The sequence below is a fragment of the Varanus komodoensis genome, unplaced genomic scaffold (assembly GCF_004798865.1).
Source record: "Varanus komodoensis strain SLA01 unplaced genomic scaffold, ASM479886v1 scaffold76, whole genome shotgun sequence".
NCBI classification, from domain to species: Eukaryota; Metazoa; Chordata; class Lepidosauria; order Squamata; family Varanidae; genus Varanus; species Varanus komodoensis.
The window spans coordinates 2,806,159-2,823,480 of NW_025336429.1; the positions used below are offsets into that span (position 1 = coordinate 2,806,159).

The following is a 17,322-nucleotide window of genomic DNA, read 5'->3' on the forward strand; positions in this document are numbered from 1 at the left end:
CCGATCCTGAAAGGTGGGTTGGTTTTGTGTCAGCCCCACCTTGGAGACCCTGTGACGAGCTCCGAGTTGGAGAAAGGGCAGGGAAGGGCAACGAAATGATTGGGGGGCTGGAGCAGCTCCCCTGTGTGCAGCAGCCATGACAATCGGGACTGTTCAGCATAGAATAACGGTGAGGAAAGGGAGTACTTGACGGGGTGTTCAAAACTACACCGGAGATTTTTCTTCCTCTTGCAGAACACTCAGACCCAAAGGGGTCATCCCAGGAAGCTGATGCATAAGAAGTTCAGGACAGATAAAAGCAAATCAGTTCTTCACACATCCAAAAGTTGAACTGTGGAGTTTGCTGCCATGGGAAGTGGTGATGGACACCAGTTTGATCACTTTAAAAGGGGATTTAAAAGGGGACTAGGCAGATTCCTTGCTCGGCTAGATCTCATCCTGGCACTCGCTCAGGTGGGGTCATGCAGCTTATTATTTATTTATTTATTTATTTATTTAAACATTTCTATGCCGCCCCTTGCCGAAGCCTCGGGGCGGCTCACAACATAATAAAATACACAAAACAATAACAATTAAAATATATACATTGGAATAAAATAAGCCGCCCTGGCCAAATAAAATTCAATGGTATTAACATTTAAAATGCTGCTTAAATAAAAAGGTCTTTGCCTGGCGCCGAAAAACAAATAGCTTCTCTCCCTACCCTAAATCTAAGAATGTTACTTGCTGTGGAAAACTACATCAAAACAGTTAATTAGCCCCATCCGCTGTTCCCAGGCGGCTCCACTGTAAACTTTTCGGCATTCCAATGCTGTACCGTCCTAATTAGCAAGCGGCTTCCCTTGCATGCCGGAGGGCCTCGACTGAGTCTTCACACATGAGGCAGGAATAGAAGGGCAGTTGTGTTACACCACCTATCTCCTCGGTATACAATAGTCTTCCAGCAGTTTTCCTCTACAGGCACCAAACAGGGAAGATCGTTGGAAGTTTTCCTCACGGAGGGCTAGCTGCAGCCCTGAGTTCCTTTGGTTTACCTGCTTCTGCAGCTTTTCCAGATCCCCAATATCCTTTTTGAGATGCAGGGCCAGAAATGTGTCCATCTTTCCAAGTGTGATCTCTTCAAAGCTTTGCATAGATGTGGGTGTCTTCTTTATCCTTTTAATGATCCCTGGCATCTACGCTACCTTTCATGGGTTACTGCTCAATTTCTGGCCATCTCTGTTGCCCTGTGTTTAAAGGGCTTAGACAGGCATGCAACTTGAGTTCCTCCCAAAGTTTTGGGCTACAACTCAGCCCTAGAAAGCATCTGATGGGGGTGATGGGAGTTGTAAGCCAAAACATCTGGAGGGCCAGCAGTCACCAACCTGACTTTAAATGATCCTGGTTTAGTTTCTGCCATCTTCAAGTACCACTGGGTGACTCTGGGCTAGTCACACACTCTCAGCCTAACCTACTCCGCAGGGTTGTTGTTGTGAGGATAAAATGGAGCTGAGGAGAGCTAGGTCAACCACTTTGTGTTGCTGGCAAGAAGAAAGGCAAGGCATACATGCAACAGAATTATAATAATGAGAGTCTCAAGATAATGTTTGGGGTTAAAACCCCCACTGGAAACCCTGGAAGGCCACAGCTAAGGAGCTTGGACAATATGAAACTAGGCTGACCACTGGCGGGAGGCTAACCTTAACCATCCAAAACTTTTGAACTACAACTCCTATCATCCCTGCTGGCTGTGGCCTATGGGAATTATAGGCCAGAACGCTGGAAAGCCCCAGGTTTCCTCCCGCTGAGCCTACAGGCGCTTCCTCCACGGCTCTCCGTTTGGTTTCCTCTCCCCCGTCCACGTTCCGCAGAAAGGCTCAACCCCGGAAGGGTTAAAGTGATAGAGTCGGAGTTCCTAGAAGAGCTGCTCCTGACCACAGTGAGGCCGCTCTTGCCGTCGCTTCCTTTTTCCGGCCGTGTCACTATGCCGAAGAGAGGGAGAGGTGAGCTGAGCTGCAGGTTTGCGGGAAGGGGGGCGGGGGGGTGTATTTTAAATGCAAATACTAAATGCAAAACATGGGCGGGATAAAAGGAGAAACAGAACACACACCCATAGAGAGAGAGCACCGTATTTTAATTATTATATTTATATCCCACCTGAACTCAGATGGAAGCCCCACAGAATTTAGCAGCTGGAGAATGTTGGGAATGACAGACCTTTTTTCCCCTGGCTGAAACTGCCTAGAATTGCACCCCAAACCACAAAAAGCCAAATCAAACGCAAACCCATATGCGATGCTAGTGCAAGTTTGAAAGAATAAAACATATATCTGCTGTGTACAAGATAGCAAGTTGGACACTAGCCAAACGTGTTACACACACGTGTGGACTCTCGAACCGAAGGGTATAAAATTTATTTTCAGGGGAATTCCATTTCAGGGAAGCTCTCAGTGGTACTCAGGGCCAAAGGCAAAAGCAGGTTGGCCCAAAAATCCTGAATGGCAAAAATGTCAATATATTTAACTCAGAGCTTAGGAGAGACATTTTGGTCTTTCTTAATGCAGTAGGCAGAGACTGCACAAAAGCCATAGAACCACCAAAACATTTGGTCAATGGGGGGAAAGCTGATTGCTGTCTGAAAACTCCAGGGAGACTAGAGTCAGCCCATTGCCTTGAGGTTCATCATCCCTTTTTTTTCTAACCCTTTGTAGGGAACATGTATCAATTTGAAGATCTTTTTATTTTCTCTTCAGGAAGAAACTTTAATCCATTATCTGCAGAATTTTTGCTAAATTCAGGACCTAACTCTCACTGAGAGACAGCCCAGTCCATCCCTCAAAATCTGTTTTACGGAAACTGCTAATGGAGGACACCATGTAAGAGTAGTGGAGGAACACCCTAAGGCTTCTGTTGGATCACAGGACAGACAGAATGGACCAGAGTGAGCCACGTCCCCAGGTTTGGGCTGTGCTCAGACAGGGGCCTCAAGGAAACGGGTACAGCCAAATAGGGCGCAAATGGGATAAAGAGGAGACGGGAGAGCGAGTCTTCTCAACAGGGACTGGCTTGCCCAGTTTGGGCTGGGGCAGCCCACAGTGTTTGCAGTCTGTCCCATGGGAAGACATAAAGGTTTGTGTGCCCCCTGTTGAAGGCACGGCTTCTAGCAGCTGCTGCCCCGAAGGACATGAAGGAACCTGCCTCAAGCCAAACCTTGGCCAAGAACCCAAAGAGCCCTGTCAGTGCTTGGACCTTGCAGGGGCCTACCAAGGTACAGAGGGTGAGCCTGTGGAAGGGAACACCACCATCACTGTAGAAACCCAGCGGCTGAAATTCCGGATGTTCGGCTATGAGGAGGCCAAGGGCCCCCGCGAGGCCTGCAGCCACCTCTGGTTCCTCTGCCACCGGTGGCTGAAGCCCGAGCGGCACAGCAAGGAGCAGATGCTGGAGCTGGTGATCCTGGAGCAGTTCCTGGCCGTCCTGCCCCCAGAGATGCAAGGCTGGGTGAGAGAACGTGAGGCCAAGAGCTGCGCCCAGGCGGTGGCCCTGGCCGAGGGCTTCCTGCAGAGGCAAGCAGAGGCCGAGAATGCAGCCGAAGAGGTGAGAGGTGTGATTGTGCACCCTGAAGGGACTGTCGCCTGGACGAGGGCAAAGGCTGGTTCTCTGCTGCCCAACTGGCAGGACTGGATCTAATGGGCTGAAGTTATGGGAGGGGGGGCGATTTCAGCTGACCATTAGGAGAAACAGTCTTGTTGGTAAAAATGGTAGGACATCCGAACCAGTCGTGGGTTGAGCAGAAGGCAGATCTCCCCCGCAAACATGGCCAGTGGCCAGGAGTACAGGAAGTTCGTGTCCAATACATCTAGAGACCTTCCTTCTGCTGTGCCTGACAAAGAGGGCTGTTGGGCTTCCCCTTCTTGGACATCTTCAACCAGTTGGGCTGGCATTGGATGATCTTTGGTCTCCAATGAAACATCCTTGCATTTGGGCCTAGTTGCCCTTTAATTTCCCATCATGCCCCTGAGGCAGTGTTCTTCTGGGCACTGAGGACAATCCAGATGGCAGCCCCTTCATCGCCTTCTGCTGCTGCCAGCCAAGCCCAGCAATGGGGGGCAGGGGGGCTGTTTGCCAGAGGGGCCCTTTCCTGGAGCCGGCTCCCTTTCTAATCCACCTGGCCTCCTGCCTTTTTCCAGCTCTCTTGACAGGGTTGTTCTCCTGGCTGTTTCAGGTGGCAGCACCTGCGACTCCTTCAGAAGCAGGTGGGGCTCCTTCAGAGACCAGGGAGAAGCTGCCGAGTGTGGAAGTCAAAGAAGAGAGTGGTGGAGAAAATGGCTGTTCAGGTAATGTGAACTTTATCTTCATCACTGTCCTGCCCAATAGCTGAAGCTCTCCAGGTGGTTTAAAATGGCACATAAAATACAGTTAGAATACAATAAGAAAAATACAAATGATGACAAAATATAATAAAAATAACACTTCAAAATTTAGAAGCCAGATTTGAAGCCAGATTTAAGTAAGTACAATAAATTTGTTGTTGTTAGTTGCGAAGTCGTGTCTGACCCATCGCGACCCCATGGTCAACATTCCTCCAGGCCTTCCTGTCCTCCACCATCCCCCAGAGTCCAACTAAGTTCACACCGACTGCTTCAGTGACTCCATCCAGCCACCTCATCCTCTGCCGCCCCCTTCTTCTTTTGCCATCTATTGTTCCCAGCATTAGGCTCTTCTCCAGGGAGTCCTTCCTTCTCATTAGGTGGTCAAAGTATTTGCGTTTCATCTTCAGTATCTGGCCTTCTAAAGAGCAGTCTGGGTTGATCTCCTCTGCGACTGACTGGCTTGATCGCCTTGTGGTCCAAGGGACTCGCAGGAGTCTCCTCCAGCACCACAATTCAAAGGCCTCAATCCTTTGGCACTCAGCCTTCCTTATGGTCCAGCTTTCACAGCCATACATTGCAACTGGGAAAACCACAGCCTTGACTATAGACACTTTTGTCGGCAGGGTGATGTCTCTGCTTTTTAGTATGCTGTCTAGATTTGCCATAGCTTTCCTCCTCAGGAGCAAGCATCTTTTAATTTCTTGGCTGCAGTCCCCATCTGCGGTGATCTTGGAGCCCAGGAAAAGATGTAAGACCTGTTAAATTGCTGACATAGCACTGCAATATACTATTAGAATGGATTAAATACCCTTTAGAAAATGAGTTTTAAACGGGCATCAAAAGGATAGTAGAGTTGGCACCAGCTGGGCCTTCGTGAGGAGCTTGTTCCATAATTGATGGGCTGCCACTGAGAAGGCCCCGCACCTGGTTGTCACCAACCAGGCCTTCTATGATGGTGGCGGTCAGAGGCATACCCAGAGCTTGATCCCATTTGAAGCAGTGGTCTAAAGCCACAGGCTTGGGGCCCTAGTCTGGCCCGTTCCCCCAGGATTCCCCAGAAGGCTGTACACCATCTCCTTGGTCCAGCTTCTTTAATGACTGACTGACTGGTGGTTTCCCCACTTTTACGCAGTATTTCCCCATGAAAGGTTGAACAGCTTTTCCTGAGGTAGGAAAGCTTCAATCTAAATTAAATTTAATATAAATGAGGCTGGTAGTTCAAGTTTGCCTCTTCTGTGCTTGGTTCTGCCCCTTTTGCTTTTGACCTTGCCCTTCAAGAGTTTGTTTGAAATGGAATCCGGCCCTTGGGCTGAAAGTGCTTCCACACCCCAGGTCCACAGACAAGGAAAGATCAGAGACGCTGTCTGACCAAAATAGGGCTGGAGCACTGAGGGTGGAAGGATGCTGTCATATGGACAATCAGTGCAGTATAGTGGTTAGAGCAGCCTTGCTCAACAGGAGCCCCCCTCGTGTCTAAGACTGCAACTCCCATCAGCCTCATTCATCGAAGCCACTGGTCAAGAATGATGGGAGTTGCAGGCCAATCTGTGGAGACCCTTCTTGGGTTTGAATAGGTGTCACCTACCTGGTGGCCATGCTGTCTGGGAATGATGGGAGTTGTGGTTCAGTCCATCTGGAGGGCACCACATTAGGTTAGATTGTCAGGCTACCAAATGTCCTCAGGCTGGTTTAGGCTCTGCACCCCAGTCTGTAGCTTTAAAAATGTGGCACTCAGAACTGGATGAGGTAATTCAGATATGGCTTAGTGACTCCTGAACTGAATGGGCCCATAACTTTGTATGAGCTGTTTCTGTAAATGCAATCTAAGGTTTACCTGTTGTAAGTAATTTATTTTTATCTATTTCCCGCTTCCTCCCTCCCCTCCTCCCTCCCTCCCTCTCCCTTCTCCTTCCTTCCTGCTTGTTTCTTGAAGTACACAATAACATTAATTTTAAAACATGCAGTCTATGGTAACATTTATTTTTAGTAGCTGCATCATACTGTGGCTCATTTTTGGTGATGTCAGGAGACAATTGTGCCCTTAAAATACTTTTCAATTTAAGAAACCAAAGAGATCCACAAAAGTATAGCAGTTCAAAGCACAGGATTAGTATAAAGCAAGACAGTCCGAACACTTCAATTGGTGCAAAATAGAGCTGCCAGGTTGCTGATGGGGACGGGGCGTTATGCTCACATGACTCCAGTCCTCCGTCAGCTTCACTGGCTTCCCATTGAAGCCCGGGCCCAATTCAAGGCGTTGGTGATGACCTACAAAGCCCTAAACGGCTTGGGTCCTGGCTACCTGAACGAGTGCTTACGTCCGTATATGCCCGACCGCCCTTTGAGATCTGCGGGAGAGTCCCTTCTCCGGGAACCCTCCATGAAAGAAATTAGGAGAGTAAGTACTCGGAGGAGGGCTTTCTCTGCGGTGGCACCCAACCTATGGAATTCACTCCCCAAAGAGGTCCGCCTGGCACCGTCGTTACTGGTTTTTCGGCGCCAGGTAAAGACCTTTTTATTTAAACATCATTTTAACTGTTAAAACATATGATCTGGCCAGGGCAACTTCTTCTTCCTTCTCTTTCTCCTTCTATATTTTTATTTACTTAATTTATACTGATAATTTTAATCTTATATTTGTAAATCAATGTATTTTTTGTATTTTGTATTTAATGGTAATTTATTATGTGCTATTGTATTTCATTGTATTTTATCGTGTTGTAAGCTGCCCCGAGGTTTCGGCAAGGGGCGGCATAGAAATGTTATAATAATAATAATAATAATACTAAATAATATAAACAGTATTAAAGAATCGGTTTAATTCCCTTGCTGTTTTGTTCCTTTAGACGACGAATTGCTGAGTGGGCGGGCAGAGGGCCAGTTGCACTTGAATAGCCACAAACAAGGGGACGTGTGTGAGACCAGAAGATGTTTGCAGCATCAATATAAGCAAGCAACTTCCTCCATTTCTACGGTGACCCACACAGGAAGCTGCCCCGAAAAGAGTGGTGATAAAGCTGAAGACGTAGCTCCTGATTTTGATGAAACCGCAACCCAACAAATACCTCCAAAAGTCAAGAAGCAAAGGACTTGCAGCGTGTGTGGCAAGAGCTTCAGTCGGAGCACTGGCCTGATTGCACACCAGAGAATTCACACTGGAGAGAAGCCATACGAGTGCTCTGACTGTGGGAAATCCTTCAGGCTGCGGTCGAACTTGATCGCTCATGCGAGGACGCACAATGGAGAAAAACCGTATCAGTGTCAGCAGTGTGGGAAAAGTTTCAGTGTAAGCTCACAGCTCATTAAACACAAGAGGACTCATTCAGGGGAAAAACCATACAAATGTACTGAATGTGGACAGACATTCCGCCAGAGCTCACACCTTAAGAACCACCAGAGAATCCACACCGGAGACAGACCATTTAAGTGCTCAGATTGTGGGAAAAGCTTCAGTGTGAGTTCAGATCTGATTAGGCATGAAATATCTCACACTGGGGAGAAACCATACCAGTGTCCAGACTGTGGCAAGCGTTTCTGTAACAGTTCTCAGATTATTACTCATCGGAGGGTTCATACAGGAGAAAAGCCCTATAAATGCCTGGAGTGTGGGAAAAGCTTCACTGTAAGCCAACAACTCAGCCGGCACCAAAGAGTTCACACCGGAGAAAAACCATACAAATGTCCTGAATGTGGGAAAACTTTTGGTGTGAGCACACTCCTTACTGGACATCTGAGAATACACACTGGCGAAAAACCATATGAATGTCAAGAATGTGGGAAAAGCTTTAGGGTGCGCTCAAACCTTATTGCACATCAGAAAATACACACTGCAAGAAAATCATAGGTATCTTTTCACTGGAGAAAGGAAACTTAAATTTGAATTCAGATATCTTGGTTTTTCATAAGGGATTGTGCAGGCCTACCCCAATCCACAGGTAGTATACAGAACACTGGAGCCCTGCAGTAAGAAAGAATGGGGGAGAGGCTGCCTAGGAAAGACTAACAGGATGGACTTCTAGGACAGTTCCAGGCCACGGACTGCCAGTTCCTCACCCATATTGTTGGAACTCCAATACTCTGAATCTGCCTTGGTCTGGTGGCCCTCCATATCTTTTGGACTATAAATGGTATCTCCCCCTTGCCACTGGTCATGCTGGTTGGAGTTGATGGGAGATATAGTCCAAAACATCTGTAGGGAAACTGGCTGGACAAGGCCATTTTTAATAAACCCAGGTTTTGGAAGCATGGGAAGGAAAAAGCAAGAACCCAACTCTTAATATACACTGGAATATGATTAATCATAGACTCATAGAATAGTAGAGTTTGAAGGGGCCATGAAGGCCATTGAGTCCAACCCCCTGCTGTTGCAGGACACCAGTTCACACAATCACACTCAGTCGGCTGTCCAGTTTCCTCTTGAATGTCTCTAGTGTGGGAGAGCCTGCCACCTCTCTGGGCAGCTGGTTCCACTGGGTATTGCTCTGACAGTGCAGAAGCTTTTCCTGATGTCCAGCCTGAATCTGGGTTGTTGCAACTTGAATTGATTATTCCGTGTCCCACACTCTGGCAACAGCAAGAAGAGACCTTGACCTTCCTCTTTGGGACAGCCTTTGAGGTACTTAGAGAAGTTACAATCTAATGTAGTTAACTGACTGAACATCCCATTTTCTGGCCCTGTCCTGCCTCAACAGAGATGGGTTTTCCTGCCAACAGGGTAATTTCTAGAAGGATTCTCAAACCAGAAGCTGTAGATTGAATGGTCAACCCAACACATTTACTGCTAGTATACATTGACAATTGCCTTCCTCTCCATTTTGAGATATATGGAGTAACTCTTGCCTCTTGGAACAAAGGGATTTTCACAGGCTGCTTGAGGAACACGACATAATTCACCCAAAATAGAACAAATGAATTGTGAAGGAAGGTCTTTGCCATCTTTGTTAAATCTCTCTCACGAGCACTGACGGAAAGTTTAAGTCATCTGGGCAACAACCTCTACACTAACCTGCCCCACCCAGATGTGGGAGACTACATTCTCAGCAAGCTGGGGGTGATGGGGGTTGTAGTCCCCACTCTTGGAGGGTGCCAGACTTTTGTAACAGGAGTTTGCTCTGAAAGTGTGAGTGAGTGTGGATGCGTTTGTTCCCTCCACCCTGGAACCTCTGAAGTTCATTGAGATGGTACCCGGGTGTGTTTGCGTGGGAGGGGGAGATAATGCATTGCCAACTCAAGGCAGTGGTTTTGGGGGCTTGCTTTATGGCTCAGCCCCAAATCATACACAAATAGATAACTATGCATATGTGGAGGAAGTGATCCCTACCGCTGTTCAAGCGTAGAAGATCTCCAAGCATAACTCTTCCCACCTGCCCAGGATATAAAACATCTTCACTCAAACATGGAAGATTTGAAACATTGGGGAAACACAAGCAACTTGTTAAATTAATAAATCCCTGCCCTCCAAAACACTCATCCCTTGCTGATGTTGAGGCTGTGTTTGCTGAAGGTACAGAAAAGTTCTGGGGCTCGCAGGACAAAAAAGGTACAACTTTGCATAGGCTAATTTGCATGTGCTTTAAAGTCTTTAAAACAGCCTGTCTTTTAATGAGATCCCAGGTGGTAAAATGGAGGGCTGGCCAAGGGCAGGGGGTACTTTATTTCAGGAAAATATCAGGAAGAAAGACGGGCTGGGGCAGCAGGACAACTAGCCAGCAAATCCAGGGGGAGCTGATGCTGCGGGGAGCATCAGGGCCCCTAAAACTGCACTTCAACAGGTTCCCTTGCACCACAAGGTGTGGGGGCAGAAGGGTTCCCAGGGATTTGGGTCTCCAGCCCTCCTAATACAGTGGTACCTCAGCTCACAAACGCCTCAGTTCATGACCAAATCGGGTCGTGAACAGAAATTTCTGAAAAAATTTGCCTCGGGTTGCGAACTCTGCATTCGGTGACGATTGCCATCGCGCCCGTCTCCCCCCCCCCCCCCCCGGAGCGAGCCCGCAATCGCCCGTCCATGGCCGCACTCAACACTCGTGCAGGGATGATGGGCGCGATCGCAGTCGTGCTCGGGGTGAGGGGGAGATGGCCGCCATCTTTGTTGTTCTTTGTCACTTTGCGTCAAATTTTTGTGATTAAAAATAATAGTTACATAACGGATTAACCTTATTTACATTGAACCTTACGGGGAAATTTGACTTGGCTCACGACCAGTTTGGGTCACGACCAGAGTCCTGGAACGGATTAAGTTCGTGAGCCGAGGTACCGCTGCGCTGCTCCCGAGGGCAGAATCTTCTTCCACAAACGTGTTCCCACTTCCTGTCTCCCACTGCCTGGGTGAGGAACCTTTTTCACTCGGAGGGCCAAATTCACATTCAGATTCACTGGGGCGGTCCCAAAGATGGGCAGGGCCAAGGCGAAAGGGGAAGAGCCAACGACACAAAAAGTCCAATATAGTTTAGCTTACAGTTCTTGTTACATAGGGCATTTCAGTCTTTCTAGCTCGGATGGAGACCTTCCCAAAAGCCAGTGATGGAGAGAAGGCACCCAGTGACCCATGGCTGGGGGAAAGGGGGCGTGGCAGGATGGTCCAACAGGCTTTTTAAAGGCACCGTCCTGTGCAATTTAGAGAGAAAAAGACCTTCATTCTCTTTGAACCTGCACAGAATTGTGTCCTTGGGCTGTGGAAATTCTGCAACTTCCTTAATCAAAAACTTAGGGGAGAATAGAGGAGGAAGCACTCTGCGTATGCTTAGGGGGACTGCAAACTGCACCTCTGAGGCCATCGTACAAATTCTGTGTTTAGTTCCTTTAAACCAAAATAAAAGGTCAGAGCATGAGAATAATAATGTTAATCCCCAACCTGCTGGTTTATTTCAGTTGATATTTCCATCTGCTCTCCAAGCTGCTTTTTACTCAGGAACCTTTTTATTCTCCCAGTATTTTAATTGTTAACCTGTTTTATTTAGTGGTTTTATATTTAACATCAGATGCTGTGCAACTGCTACTTTTATTTCTATTTTATTTTATATCTGTTGTAAACCATCCCGAGACGTCTGTGAAGGGATGGTAGAGAAAAGTTTTAAATAAATAAGGTGGCAAATTCAATGAGGTCTACAGATGTTTAGTAAACATCATTATTTGTGAATTTTTGACTGAGGCAAAAGTTGAACTCAGGACTTCCCAGTGCACAAACCTAGCTGCTATTTCAAGGTATTTTGATCTCAGCTGCTGTACCACTGGCAGGCATGTGATAGGTGGAAATCTAACTGGTGCCCTTTAGACATGGTAGGTGCTGGCTAGGTCTGGTAGGTGTTGTAGTCCAAGATGGGGAAGATGGGGAGTGCTGTTCTCATCATTGAGATGTATAGAGTGGCAAAGCGTCACCTGCTGAATGTCTGCCCAACAGGTAGCAGTGGAGGCTTTGTGTTTTACTGTGGCTTTTAAAAAGCTATTCACTTGTGCCATTTTAAAGATTTTTTCTTTGGTATTTTAATGTGTTTTTATTAGTTATTTTAAAATCCTTTTAACATGAGCCCTCTTGCAAGAATTTTAACATTTGCATTATCATGACTGCATAAATAAAAATAAAAGAGAGGCAGAGAGACTCTGGCATGCACTTCGTTGCAGTTTTGCAATAAGCACTCAAGATTACCCCTGCACTGTATGAAATCAGACTGATCAGAGCACCCCTGGGCAAGTGCAGAGTGCCTTGTGTTCTCTGCTGAGCTGTCTCATGCATGCGTCACCTAGGCTTTGTTTTAGGCTTAAGGTATGTGTGGTTGTAACGGGACAAAAAACCAGAGAAAGCAATTCGGTGGAGCAGTGCTCAGGCGACCTGGGTTCTAGTCTCTGCTCAGCCATGGAATCAACTAGGTGACTTTGAGCAGTCACAGACTCTCAATCCAACCTACCTCACAGGGTTGTTGTTCTGCAGGTACAATTGGGAGCAGGAGGATGAGAGTGATGTAAGCCTCTTTGATTTCTTTAAAAAAGAAAAAGGTGGGATATAAATCAAATAGACGGACAGATAGAGAGACAGGTGACCCTTCTTAGCTATTTTTGTCATGGATGAGATTTAGATGAATTTCCACTAAAAGCGCCTCCAGTATTTTGGATGTTTCAAGGGGAATTTTACACTTAGCAATTGCTTCATGGACAGCTTTTTCCAACTCTGTCTCACTGTTTTCTCCTATGTCTTAACTGCTGGATTTTTCCCACCTTCCATTTATTCATTTCGGTATTTATGGCATGCATACTGTGCTCTTCAGCCAAAAAAACGTTCCCTGAGCAACTTACACAGTTGTGCCTTCAGGACCTCACTTTAAAAGTCATAAAAGAAAAAAATAAATTGGGAGGGAGAAGGAGAAAACGAAGCTCACATAATGGCTGACCGGATGAGAACCTCAAAATCAGGACATGAGTGAAGCAGTCCCCTCCCACCCATGTTCTTCAACCACTGGTATACACAGGCATCCTGCCACTGATACTAGATGTTGCACATGGCCATGAGGACTAGAAGCCTTACCCACCATGAATTTGCCTGATCTCCTTTTAAGGCCACCCAAATGGGTGACTATCATACTACTTCTGGCAGGGAATCCCACAGTTTAACTATGTAGCAACGGGAATCATACACTTGGAAGGGTACTTCGAGATCATGTAGTCCAACCCCAGCTCAATGCGAATTCTGAAGAAGTGCTTTGTTTTGTCCGTTCAGTTGCATGCGTGGCTTCTGCTGGGCTCCAGCGTTTTGAGAGGGAGAAAAACGCATCTCTGTCCGCTTTTTCCATACCCTGAAGAATTGCGTACCCCTCCCACTTCTCTCCCGGTACCCACCTAGTTGCTCTGCTGGAAAGTCCCAAGCATCCCGGGGGCGGGGGGGGGGCTGTTCCAACCCCTTCCTCTTTTTCGTAGCCCTGCATTGCACCCAGATGCAGTGCTAAGGAGTAGCATCTTTCATTGCAGCCCCCATTCTGTAGGGGTCCATCTGCCCTACATCTTGGTGAAGTAAACCCCCCGGCTGAAATAAATAAACTTTCTTGCTGAAACAAACGTACCAGGGCCCGGAGGATTTCTGAGTTCCTCTCGGATTAACCGGCTTTTTTAACGACCGGTGCCTCACCCCTTGAATCTTTCTCCTGCCCGAGTTTTACCACCCTCCCCACCCCCCCGGCAATCCAGTGCCCTCTTCTCCCCTTGCACAAATAGGGGTGTCCTTGGGAGACAGACCGCTATAAAAACCGCTCCTCACAGACTTAGAGCGTGAGTAAATTAACGTATGCGAATATATGCATTCATGCTGGTCCTGTGCGCCTGAGCCCCGGACCTTTCCAGTTTCTAGCTCCCCGCTTCGATGGCTCCTTTTCCACCTCCGCCGCACCTTTTTTAAGATGCGGGCAGCAGAACCGTTCAGCATTGCAGGGATCCCAACACGGAACTCGTCCTTTTTTCCCACTTCGGCAGCACGCTGAATGGACCGGCTTGCTTTAACCTCGATTTGAAAAGTGCCCTCCCCTCCCCTCCCCACCCGCCCACTCAGGTCTCATCCGCCAAGGAAACGTGGGGGGGGGGGATCCTGGCGAGCAGCCAAACTCGTGCTCCCTGCGCCTTGGCGCTCGAAGGGTTAAAGAGAGCGCGCTCCGCTTCCTAGAGAGGCCCAGGAAGATGAAAGGGGAATGTGTGTGCGTTTTTAAAAAAAACACTCAAAGTTCCTTCCTGTTAAATTCCCTGCAGAAGAAGATGAATGGAGGAGGGAGCTGGAAAAATCCACGCTAGGAGATTCTCCTTGCCTGCCAGAGAGAAGGGTGAGTGTAGCTATGCAGAAAAAGCACAGATAGGGTCAGGCTCCCCCTTTCTGGAGAGCCTCTGCCTTGCACAGCTGGAAGACAGGCAGAAATCCAACAGGAGAAGCGTGTTCCAGGCTGGAGACCGTGCCGGGAGAGAGCTTTCCCTGCCGGATTTTTGCTGTGAAAGGCTCAGGCACCTTGGCAGAGGAGCGAAGCGAGACATCAAAACTGGACATTTGATTAGACCAGTTAAGCACGGCTTAATTAAGTTTTGTGGAAAGGATGCGGGTGGAGGTGGCGGCGGCGGCTAGGTGAGAGGGCTTTAAAGGTTCAACAAATTCGCCGGGATAAGGGGGAAGTAGGAGCTGTGTTGGGGGGAAAGATGGAACCTCCATATTTAGGGGAAGTATACCTCTCCATCAGTTGTTACAGGAGCTTTAAGACAATAAGAAGAGCCTTGCGGGATCGCAACAAGGCCCAGCCAGTCCTGCATGCGGCTTACGCAGAGGCCACCCAGCTGCCCCGATGGGAAGGCTACAAGCGGGACAGCAATTCAAACAACCCCCCCTTGCCTATGTTCCCCCACAAACCAATGGGAGCAAACCAAAGGTCCCTGCAAGAAAGGCGGATGTTAAACTAGAGGATTCAGAGCCTAACAACTCAGGAGCAAAATTCCATTTTGGAAAAGTACTCATTTCTGAAGTGGACAGAGCCAAAATACCAAGACTATCAACATCTTTCAATCTATAACTGTGCTTTCAATATTGGTTTTATTAGATTTACATTCTAATGCATGTTGCCACTTTTGTTTGTATTTCTGCCCTGACACCCTTGTAAAGGTCGGGATAAAAATGCTTCAAATACAGTAAATGTTTTTAACAAAAAACTCTTCCCAGGAGAGACCTTTTGGAGTGGAGGAAGGAAACGACACAGAGCTGGGGAAGGAGGAGGAGGCTACTAGGCCTGGCCTGATCACTCCATGCTACCTCCAAGTAGTAGTGGGGAGTAGGGCTATGTACACCAGTTGCTGGGGATCCTGTATGGGGGATCCTGTGGGCAGCAGCTTGACCACTGTGTGCACAGAATGTTGGATTAGTTAGGCTGTTAGGCCTAACGGGGAAAGGAGCGTGGCCTTCTAGGGTAGCTCTAGAGGTCCCCAATGGGCCCCTGGATCTAAGCTTGTAAGACCTTGCCCTGGATCAGTGTGGGTGGTAGATCGAAGTAGGCAGTACCACCCTCCTCCGGAGGCAGTGGAAAGATCCAGAGGGTGGTGATTGGTTGTTTTAAATTTGCAGTAGAGCAATTAAGCCTAATACAAAGAGGAGTGGAGGTGCTAGGGTTGACCCTAAAGGGGAAAAGCAGCCTGAAGATGTTTGGGAATCACTACACTAAATAAACAAACCTTCTGAGCCAAATGGCCCCAAATGAACCCAACCATCCATTCATTCTGAATATATTAGATAAAGTTCTTCCAAGTCCTTCAGCAGGAAAAAGAGGCTTACATAGGATGGCAAAAGTGGGATTCTGCAGTAGTTTAAAGCATTTCAGAAGTCAACTGCTATGAAACTAATTTGAACTACTGGAACAATTTAAAAGCAGCAGCCTTATTGATAATTCACGGAGGATTATCCTATGCATGTCTACTCAGAAGTAAAACCCACTCAATTCAATAGGGTTTAGTCCCAGGAAAGTGTATATATGAGAGTAGAGCATCAGGGCATGATTCTATGCATGTTCAGAGGGGGAAAAATGTCTGAAATTCCTAGTGTGCCCTAAAAAGTTCAAAGAAGCAAGTGTTGGACCCTCACCTGTACTAAGAGCAAGCCAAAAGTGTTGGGTTATGCAGGTGCTTTGAAAAGCTCGCAATGCAAGGTCCAGCTGTGGATTCCTTCGGAGGGGTTTTCACAAACAGGGCCAAAAAGGCAGTTTCTGTTGCATCAGGCTACCTGATTTGCAGGTGGGCTCATGAACAAGGCCACTGAAGCTCATCTCCGGACTTGCTGAGCTGTGGGCAGGTGGCCCAAATAACCAGCCTCCAGAGCCTTTAGGACTTAAAAGACCAATTAATCCCTGCATTTGAATTAGGATTGACTAATTGGACAGTTTCTTGATTGTGCCGGAGCAGATCCCATTTGTACCCATGGCTCGTCATCTGACTAAGGTGGACTTCCCCAGGCCTGTGGCCTCCAGATGGGTTGGACAACAAGTCCCATCATCCCCAATCACACACACAGGGGTCACTGGGTGGGCAAAGGCTGAGCTATGGATTTAGATACAAGCATTTTAAATTCAGGGCATTTGTTTGAGCTGAAGGTTAGGATAAAGGATGTTGCTTTCAAGATTGTCTGGATTGTGCCAGTTTACTATATTAAGGAATCAAAAGCGTGATCATTCCTTCTCTTAAGGTGGAAACTTTGAACCTCTTTCAGCCTGTGGGCAGTTTCTGTTTTGAGTAAGTGCTCAAGGGCTCAGTTGACTGGTAGGCAGAGCTGAAGACGCAAGGAGCAGGGGTCTGCAAATGTTAGTTTAAAGCATTCCTTGCCTTTAAAGAGGCCTTGGGGGGAAGCATTTCAGCCTTATTAGAAGGGGAAGGTGGAACTGTGCAAAACACACTGAGCCAGGTTGGTGTAGTGGTTAAGAGCATGGGACTGGGACTCAGGCGATCCGGGTTCAAGTCCCCGCTCAGCCATGCAGCCAACTGGGTGACCTTGCGCCAGTCACAGACTCTCAGCCCAACCTACCTCGCAGGGTTGTTGCTGTGGGGAGAAGATGGAGGAGGAGAATGATGTAAGCTGCCTTGAGCCCTTTGTAGGAAAAAGGCAGGATATAAATCGCAATATAAATAAATAAAATACCTAGGAAACCATGAAATAATGACTATTGACTAATGACTGTTGAACAATGACTATTGTTCTGTTGTCTGAACCCACACTCAGGACTTGTGTTATGGGTTGATGGTGGGTTATCTTGTCTGAATGAGAGATGTGAAGGCCTAGAAAAAAATGGAAAATGTTTTCTGAATAGTTCTGGAGGGGTTGGGGGGATACTTCATACCTCTGGTCTGAATCCTGCTAACAAACCTCACAGTTCACAGCCCACCAACAAACCATGGGTATCCCTTCATGGGTTGTTTGCCATTCATAAACCATATCACAGCACAGACAGCACAGGAACTTGACATATCAACAACC

General features: G+C 47.4%; 1 protein-coding gene across 1 annotated transcript in view; it reads left to right on the forward strand.

Moving 5' to 3' along the window:
* Positions 1-17,322, forward strand: part of LOC123035073 (zinc finger protein 91-like) — a 37,351-nt gene that overhangs the window by 4,769 nt on the left and 15,260 nt on the right. Inside the window, exons 4-6 of the mRNA XM_044452913.1 lie at positions 2,883-3,576; positions 4,205-4,316; positions 7,199-8,190. Coding sequence (XP_044308848.1) covers positions 2,883-3,576; positions 4,205-4,316; positions 7,199-8,190 — 1,798 coding nt within the window. The remainder of the gene's footprint in view (positions 1-2,882; positions 3,577-4,204; positions 4,317-7,198; positions 8,191-17,322) is intronic.